At 41.1% G+C, this 14,423-nt stretch overlaps 1 protein-coding gene across 1 annotated transcript in view; it reads right to left on the reverse strand.

Moving 5' to 3' along the window:
• Window positions 1–7,883, reverse strand: part of LOC127649544 (helicase with zinc finger domain 2-like) — a 38,783-nt gene extending 30,900 nt beyond the window's left edge. Inside the window, 2 exon segments of the mRNA XM_052134701.1 lie at window positions 2,711–3,316; window positions 7,784–7,883. Of these exon segments, the coding sequence (XP_051990661.1) occupies window positions 2,711–3,208 (498 nt within the window). The 5' untranslated portion in view covers window positions 3,209–3,316; window positions 7,784–7,883.
• Between the last annotated feature and the right edge of the window lie 6,540 nt (window positions 7,884–14,423).

Raw genomic sequence — 14,423 nt, forward strand, 5'->3', positions numbered from 1 at the left:
ACCCTTTTGACCTGTTGATTACACTTTTGACCTGATGAGGTTTCAGAGCTGGAACAAGAGAGCATAGTTTATGTCTGCTATTGTTCTAAGAAACGTGCAGACATGGAACAGACATAGACCTAGTACACAACAGGATATGTTTCGAGACTGGCCTGTCCTCGTATTTCGCTGAGATAAGTATTGCATAAATAAACATAAGAGTGCCGCTATAGTCTATCTTTCCACTCAAACCACAACTTTCACACTTCTATAATTCATAACCACCTGACCTGACACTTAGGTTTATTGCATCATTGTGCAGAACTTTCTGCACCTAAAAAGGAAATACTTGCTGGCAGTCTCAAGAGGGTATGAAGACCTTAATGAATATCTCGGTGTTAGACTAACACTTCAGCTCTCTAGCTCTTCGCATATGATCTCCAAATTTGAACCTCATCTCAACTTTTTTCCATTTACTTTCTTAGTTCATTAGACAAGACTTTCAGGACTTCGATATACTTGACATTTATAATCAAACATTTAGTTTCTGTATCATTGCATTCATTAACAAATTCAGTATTCATTATTTCCTTTTTAATTATTTATTTATTAATCTCTACAGATTTTAAATTGTTATTCCTACTATAAGTAATCTGATTTATTGAAGTCATTTCCATCTACTGAATCTCACATCATCAGTCAGTAAATGTAATCTGATTACAAGAATTAAAAATGTTGTTACACTACTTTACATTACATCCCATATTAGAATGAATTACATTAGTTAACAAGTTAACCAAGTTAACACGCTGTTTGCATGCAGATATAGTTGCACACTGCTTTGTACAGTTTTTATGTTGTGAAAATTGTTTAATTTTATTTACAGTGGATTTTTGGATTTTCCTCCAGGGCATAATAATGTTAATCTTAAAGGGATTTGTTTACACACAAATATCATTTCAACCTCATGTAGCTCAAATGTAAAAAGTTTTGTTGTGTTTAGTCCTGTCGCGATTTATTAAATAACTGTCTGATCATGGTTATTTGATCTAACTGCGGATATTTGAGACAACCGCGAATATTCAGAGCTGTTGATGTCCGCTGTGAGGCTCAGTGAAAGTTCAACTGAATGACACACATGGCATTTACAGTATATTAGCTTAAAATTTTCTTATTTTGGCATTCTAATGTGATTGGAATTAGAGTGTGTAAAAATTACTTCTAATGAAGCACACCTTAAGAAATATGACAATTACAGTGGATATAAAAAGTCTACACACCCCTGTTAAAACAGCAGGTTTTGTGATGTAAAAACTTTGATAAGTCCTATCAGAATCTTTTCACCCTTAATGTAAAAATTACAGCCTATGCAATGCCACTGAAAAACAAAAGTGACACATTTCAGAGAGAGAGAAAAAAGAAGCTTTGAATAACCTAACTGCTAAGTGTGCACATCCCTGAACTAATACTTAGTTGAAGCACCCTTTGATTTTATTACAGCACTCAGTCTGTTTGGATAAGAGTCTATTAGCTTGGCACATCTTGACTTGGTAGTATTTTCCCACTCTTCTTTGCAAAAACATTCCAGATCTGTCAGATTGTGAGGGCATCTTTTTTGTACAACCCTCTTCAGGTCCCCCCACATGTTTTCTATAGGATTCAGGTCTGGGCTCTGGCTGGACCATCCCAAAACTTTAATCTTTTTTTCCTATAGCCATTATTTTGTTGATTTTGATGTGTACTTTGGATCATTGTCATGCTGAAAGATCTCATAATTTGTAGCTTTCTAGCAGACACCAGAAGGTTCTGTGCTAATATTGACTGGTACTTGGAGCTATTAATGATTCCCTCCACCTTCACTAAAGCCCCAGTTCCAGCTGAAGAAAAGCAGCCCCAAAGCATGATGCTGCCACCACCATGCTTCACCATGGTATGGTGTTTTTTTTTTTTGCTGATGTGCTGTGTTGTTTTTGCGCCAAACATAACTTTTACAATTTTGGTCAAAAAGTTCAATCTTGGTCTCATTAGACCATAACACATTTTTCCACATGGTTTTGGGAGACTGGATATAGGTTTTGCAGACTTGGATGTTTTTCTTTTTTTTTTCTTCAGAAAAGGCTTGCATCTTGCCACCTTGCCCCAAAGCCCAGACAGATGAAGAATATGGGAGATAGTTGTCACATGTAGGGAGCAACCAGTCCTGCCAGAAAGAGCTGCAGTTCCTTTAATGTTACTGTAGGCCTCTTGACAGCCTTCAGTTGAAAAGAGGTGTACTATTTCACATGAGCTTGATGATTGGTTGATTCTGAACACAGCCACATACCCAATTATAAAAGGGTGTGCACACTTATGCAGTTATTTTATTTCATTTTTTATTATTTTTTTTTCTCTGAAAGGTGTCACTTTGGTTTTCAGTGGCATTGCAGGTTGTAATTTTTACATTAAAAGTGCAAATGGTCTGATATTATTTATCTTTGTTTCATTTTGTACATCACAAAAACCTTCTGTTTTAACAGGGGTGTGTAGACTTTTTATATCCACTGTATATGACAATTAATTGTAAAAAAAAAAAAAAAAACTTAAGAGACAATTAATCATCATAGCCCTAAAACAGACAATTAATCATCATAATTGCAATTATTTGTTTGGCAATTAATCGTCAGCCAAATTTCATAATCTTGACAGCCCTAGTTGTGTGTAGTTGTGTTGTGCAGTATTTCATTTTACTCACAATACAGATCTCGTTGCTGCTGCATCTGTACTCTTCCAGCAGTTTATGCTGGTACGTTGAGAGATTTTGAGAACTCGACTGACCGTCCCCATGCCGGTTCTGTTCAGTCAGTTGCTCTCTCTGATTGATCAGATGAATTAAGCTTTTGTGGTCAAGGTTTGTGTGCTTTTGCAAGTTCCACACCGCAGCTTCCTCTGTACTAGTGGCAAAAGTGCACTGGTCACGATGCACAAAGCACCCGACATCCTCCTTAAAAAACCAGCACACTTCATATCGACTAGGTTGTGGGTAAGAAGGCCGACAAAATACACGGCTCCATCTGTGACCTTTGACCTTTGCTCTGACTAGCAGCAGATCTTGAGTGCAACGGTGAGACTTTGAGATGATGGCGTAGGAAATGCTGGAGTTCTTATGAGTGCAAACTGGACATGCAGCTCTCAGCTCATACAACTGCATGAACTGCTGCAGCTGATCATCTCTAGACTGTGCTGTTGCCATTGCTAGGGACTTACTTACACCCAGTCTGACATGAACAACATCGACTGGCAGTTCATCAGTTCATCTGATCATCAAGCCCACAGCTTCATTGACTGCTGTAGCATCAACCTATGGTGAGAACAAGTCAAGACAAGTTATTTTTATTTGTATAGCCCTTTTCACAATACACATCTTTATAAAGCAGCTTAACATGTTGTGAGAACGTAAAGAATGTGACGTTCATTGAACATGTGCTGCTTACATAACAGAGGCACTGTACTAATACCATTCACATTAATGAAAGAACATAAATATCATTAATGAAACTGAATAATTCAATATTTAGAGTTTTGAACAATTAAGGGGAGGTCCGTCAAATATAAAAAATATATTTTGGAAGGATTTAACATTTAACATTGAACACACGCACACACACACACACACACACACACACAAATCAATCTTTGTAAAATTTCGCCCCACAAAAAATAAGAGCCAACAGAATTTATAATGGTTTACGTTATATAATTAGATCACCTCTGCCAATTAAATGAACATTGGATAGCATATTTCAAAGGGCATTTTCTTAGTTACATGAGATGTCTTGCTTCTGTGCCAAATGCAAAATTACATGTTTCACAATACTGTAGAATTGTCTATTTGCATTTTTGTTGAAATCGTATCCTTTACTTTTTTTTTTCATCTTAAAAAATGGCAAAAAGCACATTAATTTACATGCACAATAGTTTTACGGCCCTTTTCAGCCTTTCGCGGCATGTTCAGCATAAAGCGGCAGCAGCCGCAGGCCATGCATTTTAAGTCTAGGCCTTCAGTGCGATTCATGCCATTAAGAAACACCATTTCACAATCAATAAGATGCTGTATGCCCATCATACATGTACTTGGCAGTCAACTAATAATACCAATTGACATTTTAAAATCATGTCCATGCACGAAAGCCAGATCCAAGGAGGTCTAATACCAAGAAAAATCTCTCTAATAATATTTGTGATTTAAATTTTGCTTGCATTAAATTTGGTTAAGGTACACAGTTACATTTTAAAACTTGATCTGACACTTAATGCTCAAGCAGCAAACCATATCGTGTGATAAATCAATTGCACGATCATGCAGAACATCTTAGGTTTTTAAATCCACAAGGATCTCTTTCTCAACGGCAATGCCTGCAGTGATGACAGCCGACTCGTCAGACAGATCTTGCATTCTTCGCATTCACATTACATACATCACTCAAAGCATGATTGCGTCGCTCAAGGCCAGCTAGAAGGCCTGGACTGAGACATATCCTAAAGACCACACTCACCAAGAACAAAAAAACCAATCTGATTGGCTGATGAATCTGACAATCTGACATTAGGTGTGCATTCATTTGCACTGTTGAGGGATTCTGAGGAAACTCTGAAGGCCTAACGGGGTGGAGCTCAGACTCACATGCTGCTTCGGATAAGGAGCATGGCTTCAGGCATGTGATTTGTTAAACAGTTGTCAAACTTTTCTTGTAAACATCGAGGAATAAATTCTGATTGGACAAACATTTTGCTTTTTGCTATTCGTTTATAGATGACTTAGGAGTGGAAAGAGTTGAAAATACAAAAATGTCAATGAGTATGACAGGATGAAAAGAGATGTATTTATTAGGCATGTTAAGCCAGCAGAGAAGGCTTTGCTGGCTCTGGAAAATCACCACTGCTCTGCGGCCCGTTTCAGCTTATCGCGGCCCGTTCACCCCGTTTCACGGCTGGCCCACCGGGAAAATTCCCGGTTCTCCCTATGGCCAGTCCGCCCCTGATCACAATAACAAAAATAAAAGTTGTGACCATTTCTTTGAGGTCTATATAAATTTATATATAAATGATATTACAAGTTTGCATTCTGTAGCATTCTTTTTTTTTTCTTCTAGTAAATAAGGGACAAGTCAGAAGAATATTTCAGCTCTGTAGGTCCATACAATACAAGTCAAAAGGGGCTGAAACTTAATTTTTTTTTTAAATAAGTAAAAGTAATCCATAAGACTCCGGTGGTCAAATCCATGTCTACAGAAGTGATATGATAGGTGTGGGTGAGAAACAGATCAATATTTAAGTACTTTTTTTTACTGTAAATCTTGACCGCTGTCTCCTTGGCAATCATGAGTTCAAACTTGATTATATTTCCCAGCACTATCTAGCACTCTGCAGACTCTACTAGTAAGTGTAATCAAGCTTGAAATAATAATCGGTCCTGTAGACTGCGATTGAGGAGTTACATTTTGGTCTGTTCTCACCCAAAACAGATTAGATCACTTCAGAAGACATTGACTAAACAACTTGGATAACTTTTATGCTGCGTTTTAGATGCTTTTTGAAGTGTTAGAGTTTTGTACCATGTTGACTTGCGTTCTGGACCCACAGAACTGAAATATTCATCTAAAAATCTATGTTTGTGTTCCGCAGAAGAAGGAAAGTCATACACATCTGGAATGACATGAGGGTGAATAAATGATGAGAGAATTTTCATTTTAGGGTGAACTATCCCTTTATCTTTTTGAGGTTTGAAATGGACATTTTTACTTTAGGATGTGTGGCAAAGTTCATTTGACAGAAAATGACAGAAATTTTAGGTAAATCTAGTTAAGGTTATAAAAAATGATAAGTTAACTTAATAGTATAATGTGAAAGTGTATATGAAAATATAGAAATTTGCTCCAGATAGATGTAGATATTTTCTAGAGAATCATTTTTCCTCTGTCCCACTTTACCAGTACTGCTTTAAAAAAAATCGGGGATTTGGACAAAAGAGGGCCATCAAAGGTTCCCAGTATTGAATATTTCTTCATTTTTGCTTTTGACAAAGGAAGAAGACATCCTAAGCTTTCTTTAAAGGTACAATCTTAGGTTATGTGTCATATAGATAATTAGTCAACGTGTCAAGAAAAGTAAAATTTCCAAAAGTGTCCTACTTTGCCCATATTCACCCTGATATAACTAAAACTAAAATGAATTTGAGATCATTTTAATTTTATTTTAGTTCGTTTTGGAGTTATGAAAAATTATTTTAGTTTAGTTTCAATTTTTTCCAATAATTTCATACATTTTATTTTTATTTAATGATTTTAGTTTTTGTTAATAACACTGTTGGAGACTAAACAAAACACTTGCTTCTTTCTTTAAGTTGTCAAAACACCTATTAACAAGATTTAAACTGTCACACAGAACAATTTAGTGTCAAGCAGCATTTAGACTGGCAGCCCACAACTCTCCTTAATCTTAAACCTGTAAATCAGGCCTATTCAACTGGTGGCCCACGTGAGGTTGTCAGTTGTCATAGGAGCTGTTCACATGCCAAATTCATTTAGTATCAGATCGTGCCGTTTTCCAATTGTTTTCATGTGTAAACTTGTGCTAGACAGATGACGCATCAGGTTGAGAAGTGCCACGTTTTTGATGCTTTCATGCTTGCGCCAAAATTAATCCATAATATTGACAAAATGGTTCGATTAAAGTACTAAAATCATGGATGACTGACGAGAGTGAGTTCAGAGAAACAAAAAAGTGATATTCATTAATTTAGTCAAGAAATTCAATTTTCGATTTGAAAAGTTTAAATCAATGCATCTATAACAAACTTCACACTTAATACAATTTGACTATCATATCTAATTTACTCCAATTTTAAAGCACATTTAAGTAGATTTTTAATTATTTATTTATTTATTTTTTTTATTTTCTGCTGTAAAGAAAAAAATTATCTATGTTTTATTATATAGTGAACAAATATTATAAGCTTTTTATAACACAATAACTGAAAGAAGCTTTATGTTAACCTGATATTCTGGCTTGGCCCGTATGCCCCAGAGATTTTATTTTTCCATCTGGCCCTGTCCCTGCTGTAAATGAGAGTATATGTTCTCTCAACATTTTTCAGGGTGAATAAACAGTGCTGCATGTCATGTAAGGATTATTTCAAAATGTCATGGAAGTCTAAATAGCATTTAAGATTAAAATGATGCTAAATGCCTTTGTAAACACTGTTGATGAAAGCACTATAATAACTCAATAATTTGCACAGGTGCATAAGAATTATTTTCATTGCATGTTTATCCACTGACACACAGGTATCAGGTATCAGAGCACAGAGGCGGTTGCTGGGCACCCTTACAATAATGATGCACCCATCTGATGTCTCTGACAAGTTGCCTTCCTCTGAACAGTGCCCAAACATTTTCATAGGCTATGTAAAGTATGCAGAAGTAATCCATGTACTTCAGTGCTTACAACAGGAAATAGTCTACCTGTTTGACTTCTTTAAAAAGATCGCATCCCTGAAGTTGTTTCTGTTTTAATGTTACATTTGCAGTATTGTGAAAAAAGCCTATAAAATAAACCAAGGTAAATAAAACACCCCAATATTTTAAAGAAATAATGAAAGACGATTATATTGAATATTAACCGCAGACAACATCGGGAGCATAGTTTAAATATACGCGAAGGGGGAAAAGCGGCACTCCTAAACAGGAACGCCAATCAGTTTCACACAAATAAAACTGTTAAATGTATATTTGAGCCCACATTTTTAACAAAGATAGCTTTATGTTACCTGCACTCTTGCTGCCATCTGAACCACCACAAACATTAATTCCACACAACTGTATTCTGTAGCTGTACCTTCAGCCACTGCCGTAGCCGTAAGTTTCGTTTTCCTAGGTGTCAGAGGGCTCAATGAGTGTCCTTTGCCCTTCCCTCTGTCGACTCATGCATACATCCACCCAGTAGTTGCATTACCCGAAGGATTTTCCGACGTAATTGAAAATTAATTATAATCATTGGAAATAATTATGCGAGGATGGGGGATTTCCCCCCATAAGAACTGTAGCCTTAATTTATTTTTAAATTGTAACATATTTATAAATAAGCTTAGCATGTAGCCTACAGAACGATTATGCAACATCAATATAGTATCATGGGGAAAACTGTAAATAGAGAACATACTAATTTAGTTGTTGTAGCATAACATTTAAAATGATTAAAAGGGGCCATTTTACATTTGGAGTGGGTGATGGAGGAGATCAACGGAGGCGTGACAGTACCTATAGATCACCAAATAGGACTGTGGTATGCAGCAGTTTGGTCTAAAAGTCTCGAGAAAGTGTGTGTGTGTGTGTGTGTGTGTGTGTGTGTGTGTGTGTGTGTGTGTGAGAGAGCGTGTGTGAGAGCGTGTATTTATCACTTTGTGGGGACCAAATGTCCCCATAAGGATAGTAAAACCCGAAATTTTTGACCTTGTGGGGACATTTTGTTGGTCCCCATGAGGAAAACAGCTTATAAATCATACTAAATTATGTTTTTTGAAAATGTAAAAATGCAGAAAGTTTTCTGTGATGGTTAGGTTTAGGGGTAGGGTTAGGTTTAGAGGATAGAATATAAAGTTTGTACAGTATAAAAAACATTATGTCTATGGAAAGTCCCCATAAAACATGGAAACACAACATGTGTGTGTGTGTGTGTGTGTGTGTGTGTGTGTGTGTGTGTGTGTGTGTGTGTGTGTGTGTGTGCGCGCAATTTTTCTAATTTAATAAAAAAAATATATTTCAAATTATATAATCAATGTAACAATTTTAGTGAAAAGTTTCATTGAAAAGCTACAAAATAGGCTAAAATAATAAAGAACAGACTCCATCTCTCTATCTAAATGGACATAGCATGGACCTTCCCCTAAAAGAAAACTTCTTTGTATGTGGATCATAATGACAGATAAATAAAGAGAAATGTATCTTGTGTTCTCTTGATTTCAAGTCATTTCTATTTGTATTGCACTTTTCACAACACGCGTCATTTCAAAGCAGCTTCACAGAAAAATCGTCTCGGGTTACATGTGTAACCCTTGTTCCCTGAAAAAGGCGGAACGAGATGTTGCGCTGCTAAGCGCTAGGGGAACAGCTCTTGCTGTGAGCCAAGCTGAAATAATGTGTGAAACACGTCAATGAACATTGACCGGAATTTATAGCCTCGGCTGATGTAATCATTAGATGCACCTGAGGCCAGGCTATAAATGGATACGTCACCAGGTGTCGTCAGATACTTCTTTTTGAAGAGCAGTCCTGGGACGCCCCAGTGCGGCAAAGCAGCGCAACATCTCGTTCCGCCTTTTCAGGGAACAAGGGTTACACATGTAACCCGAGACGTTCCCTTTACAAAAGGCTTCACTACGATGTTGCGCTGCTAGCGCTAGGGGAACGCAATACCCACGCCGCCAGCACTTGGGGCTGTCCGGACCCCTACGGTTGTGCAGTGTACTCACAAAAACGCGAGAGGTCTCAGACATGAGCTTCAGATGTCGACTCAAGGGCATAAGAGCCCGGAGTAGCATAAACATCTAAACCATTCAATTTTGATGAATGTGTGCGGAGAGGACCAGCCTGCCGCATCACAAACTTGTTCAGGTATGAGCTGAGATGTCGACTCAAGGGCATAAGAGCCCGGAGTGCAGAACATCCAAACTAAAAAGGTCCAATGAATGTGTGCGGAGAGGACAACCTGCCGCATCACACACTTGTTTAGGCATGGGCTGAGATGCCGACTCAAGGGCATAAGAGCCCGGAGTAGCAAAGCATCTAGCCCATAAAGTTCGATGAATGTGTGCGAAGAGAACCCTATCACAACACAAACTTGTCATAAAAACTGATGAATGTGAGCGGAGAGGACCAGCCTGCCGCATCACAAACTTGTCCAGACATGAGCTTGAGATGTCGACTCAAGGGCATAAGAGCCCGGAGTGGCAAAACATCCAAACTATAAAAATCCAATGAATGTGTGTGGAGAGGACAACCTGCCGCATCACAAACTTGCTGCAGAGGGAGACCTCTAGCCAAGGTTTTAGAGGAGGAGAGCCCTCTGGTAGAGTGCGCCCTGAAACCTACTGGCGAAGCTTGACCGCGCGCCTCGTAGGCCCGGGCAATAATGAGGATGCCTCTTTGAGGGCACCCCGCCCACCAAGCCGTGGCAAACCGCAGTGGCCACATAGAACCTGGCAGTGGCGAGGCAAGTGCCCGCTGACAGTTTTTTCTACAGAAAATCCAGAACTGAAACAAACTGGCAGTTAGCTGGTTCTGTAATAAGAACTTTAGTAGAAGGAAACGCATGCAGGTGTATTTGCGTTACTACGTTCAGCCCCTCCCAAGGGGGAGGGGGAGGGGGGACTGGGCGACTCGGGGAGAAGTAGAGGAGACATTGCGCTATCAACAGAGGCGAAGAGGTCCTCTTCTGCCCTGTAAAATCTACCCAGATCAGTTCCAAGTGGAGGGAGCCCTAGCACTTGAAATGGTCTCAATAACCTCAAGAGAAAACCCTGTGAACCTCATTTGGTACCCTTAGGGGCCAGACATGAAAGGTTTCACAATTCGGGCCGGGGATGAAATATCGTCCCCTGTGCCTGAGACAGAAGGTCCCTCCTGTCCGGAATCGCCCAAGGCGAGCCGTCGAGGAGAGATATAATTTCTGAGAACCAAATCCTGTTCGGCCAGTGAGGCGCTATCAGTAAGAGGCAAGACCCTTGCTGGCGAACTCTGGCTAAGACTCCGGGAGCAGAGAAACCGGGGAAAAGCATACCGACACATTCTGGGCCATGTATGCGCCATCGCGCCCAGACCCAGGGGGCTGGGTGACTCAGAGAGAAGTAGAGGGACATTGCGCAGTCTCTTGAGAGGCGAAGAGGTCCACTTCTGCTCTGTAAAATCTCTCCCAAATTTGTTGTACTACCTCGGGTGGAGTTTCCACTCGCCCCTCGGTATGTTCTGTCTGGACAGCAAATCTGCTCCCACATTTAGGCGTCCAGGGATGTAAATTGCCCTGAGTGACAGGAGCTTGCCCTGGGCCCAAAGGAGAATCCGACGTGTCAGAAATACAGCTGACAAGAACGTGGGTCTCCTTGATGATTTATGTAAGAGGCTACCGCTGTATTGTCTACCCGCACCAAGACATGGCAGCCTCAGGAGGAGGTATTTCAGGGCCAGAAATACAGCCATCAACCCGAGACAGTGACTGTGACAACCGAGCTGACGACCCTCCTATCCCCTTAAGCTGGACGACCACTTAAGGCCGCTACCCCGCCCGTCAGGGAGGCGTCTGTCGTTAGCAGTCTGCGACAACAAGACGCACCTAGAGTGGGACCCAAGGCAGAAAACCGGGTCTGAACCACATAGAAAGGGAACGAAGCCTGAGGCGCGTAACCCTATTTAGCCCAGGGGTTTTGGCCCTTGGAAGAAATCCCTGGCTTTTGGCCACAACAAAAACGGTCTCATGAGCAGAAGGTCCAGAGGGATCACCGTGGACGCGTTCGCCCTGAGACCTGGAAATCGTTGATACTGATAACAGTGCAACCTAGCCTGATTTTGCTCAGGGTGATCTGAATGGACTCAATCCTAGCGGGAGACAGTTGTGCCTGCATAGTGATTGAACTCCATACGATGCCCCGATAGACAGTGTTCTGAGTGGGAGAGAGGACGCTTTTCTTGCCGTTGAGCCTCAACCCCAGAGAAACAGATGAGCTAAGACGATGTCCCTGTGCTGAACTGCCAGTTCCTGGAACTGCGCTAGGATCAGCCAGTCGTCTATGTAATTCAGAATGCAGATGCCCCGGAGTCGCAAGGAGCCAGCGCTACATCATGCATTGTGAATGTGCGGGTAAAAAGGGCTAGGCTGGGTGAAAGAACCTGACCCTGGAAGACTTCGCCCCCGGAAGTGAACCTCAGGAACTTTCCATGTTGTGGCAGAACTTCTAAATGAAGTATAGAAGTGCGTCATAAGATCGATGGTGACCAGCCAAACGAGATGTAGGGCTTGAGACACGACCGTCTTGACAGGCATCATCTTGGACTTGAACACCCACGGGTAGTTCAAGCTTTAAGATCTAAGCCAGACGCCACCCCGCACCCTCCACGGGAAACGGGAAATATTTAGTGTAATAACCTAACTCTCTCTCTGGAAGGGGAACACATACCATGGCCCCTTTAACCAGGAGATTGAGTTGTTTTTTTTTTTTTTTACACAAAAAGAAATCCGGTTTACGGTAGTGAGAACACGCCGTTGAAACACGGAAAAGTGGCGAGAGAATTAAATCCTGTCGCCCTTATAAGACCCACGGAAAAGAATATATCCGGCAGAAGTTTCCACGCTGCCAGGATCTCTGAGATGGGTATTATATTTTAACACTTCCTGTTGAGGGGTTGTCGGGTGTTTCGCGTCCTGAATAAAATGCAGGAACAGCGAAAACACCCAATTTTGACGGAAGCCTCTGCAACCCGAAACACCAAGAGGTGGCGGGAATGGAGGGGCTTCGAGGGGGTACCGGGAGGGGTGAAGTGAAGGACGCGCCCCATCCCGAGGGGAGCTACCCCCTAATCTAGGCGCAAGACCGTCAGGGTTTTCTCTTACTAGAATTTATAGTCCTGAGGTCTTTCTTCGGGGGCTGGCGAGGGCGGCGAGACTGTCCCCAATCCCTAGGAGGAGGAGCACGACTCGCCACGCTTTGCTTTTGAGCCTCCCTTCAGTCAGGACCGAGGTGGGTCTGAGGCTTGCTCGTCAAGCGCAGAACCCACACTCAGGTCGTCCAGGAGGTCAGCCTGGTATGCCTGAAAAACAGCATAGTGTGCAGAGCAGCACCAGCCTGACCTGCTGCTTGATAAGCCCTTCCCACTAAAGTGGAGGTTGTCCTACAAGGCTTTGAGGGGAGAGAGGGCTTCTAAGTGACGATGCCGAGCCCGGCGAGAGATAGCCCGCAAGCGTCTCTTCGACCGGCGGCATCACTGAATACCCCGTGCCTCAGCACCCACGATAGTCGAATATAATGACGTCGAGGGTATGAGAACACGGGAAGTATATATATATATATATATATATATATATATATATATATATATATATATATATATATATATATATATTTTTTTAAAATTTATTTAGGGTTCTCCATGAGCGAAAAAGCTCTTCATGGAGGTTATCAAAGAAAGGGAAGGGACCCATGAGGCGTTCCCTTTCTTAGACTGGAAGATAAAATCTATCCCCTAATTTGGAGCGTTTGGGGTCTCTTTTTCGCGTGGCCAGTCCAATCTGGCAACCGCACAAGTAACAACATCGAGCAATTCCTCCGTAGATTTTTTATCGCGGACGGAAAGCTCGGAGGCGGGAAGAGAATCGCGATCCACCTCATGATCCGAAGAAGCGTCGGAACGCGCTTCGAGATCATGTGAAGGACCAGCTGGGTTTGGGGAGAGAGTGAGAGAAAGGGATCAACCCGTCTCTTGCTCCTCAGCCAAATCCATGCACGAGCCTGCTGACTCCCGGAAGCAAGCGAGGCGAGCACAACGCACTCTGCCTGTTAAAGCAAATCGCAGTGCTCGCACCCACCCTGCTGCAACGCGAGAGCAGCATGCTCTTACCCCCAAACAAACAGCAAAAACTGATGTGTGCCGTCTTAAGCTATAGAGCGAGAAGAGGGGAACACGCACCGTTTGCTTTCAGTCATTCTCTCTTTTTTTAGAAATATATATATATATATATATAAAATTTTCCAAACAGAAGAGAAAAGAACAATGTTCACTGCACACTGTCTAACTGATTATATCTCCTAACAGAGGAAAGAAAGTTTTGACAGCGTGTGTGAAACACACAGAAACAGAATCGCTCTGAAAAAAGAGTTTCTGACGACACCTGGTGACGTATCCATTTATAGCCTGGCCTCAGGTGCATCTAATGATTACATCAGCCGAGGCTATAAATTCCGGTCAATGTTCATTGACGTGTTTCACACATTATTTCAGCTTGGCTCACAGCAAGAGCTGTTCCCCTAGCGCTTAGCAGCGCAACATCGTAGTGAAGCCTTTTGTAAAGGGAACTGCATCAAGTCTTATGGCACATTATCCAAAACAGCCATACCAAGTGTAGTTGAGTCAAAAACTTCTAGGAGGCACAAAGTTTCTGATTCCAAAAATAGACTTTTATTACAGAGTAACAAATTCGAGGTGCTCCATGGAGCATCTGAAGTTAAATTTTAGAACATGCCATTTTATACAGTTTCTGTTCTCTTTTAGAATGGCCTCTCTTTCCAATAAAATTAACCCATGATATCATCCAATGTTATCACCCAGTAAAATCTTATGCCTTGATTATTTACATCAACACCCCTTTCTAACAGGCTATCCTGGCTTAACTTACTTCAGTGATGGCAAAAGCATAACTATTTT

This window comes from Xyrauchen texanus, chromosome 9, assembly GCF_025860055.1.
Source record: "Xyrauchen texanus isolate HMW12.3.18 chromosome 9, RBS_HiC_50CHRs, whole genome shotgun sequence".
Lineage (NCBI taxonomy): Eukaryota > Metazoa > Chordata > Actinopteri > Cypriniformes > Catostomidae > Xyrauchen > Xyrauchen texanus.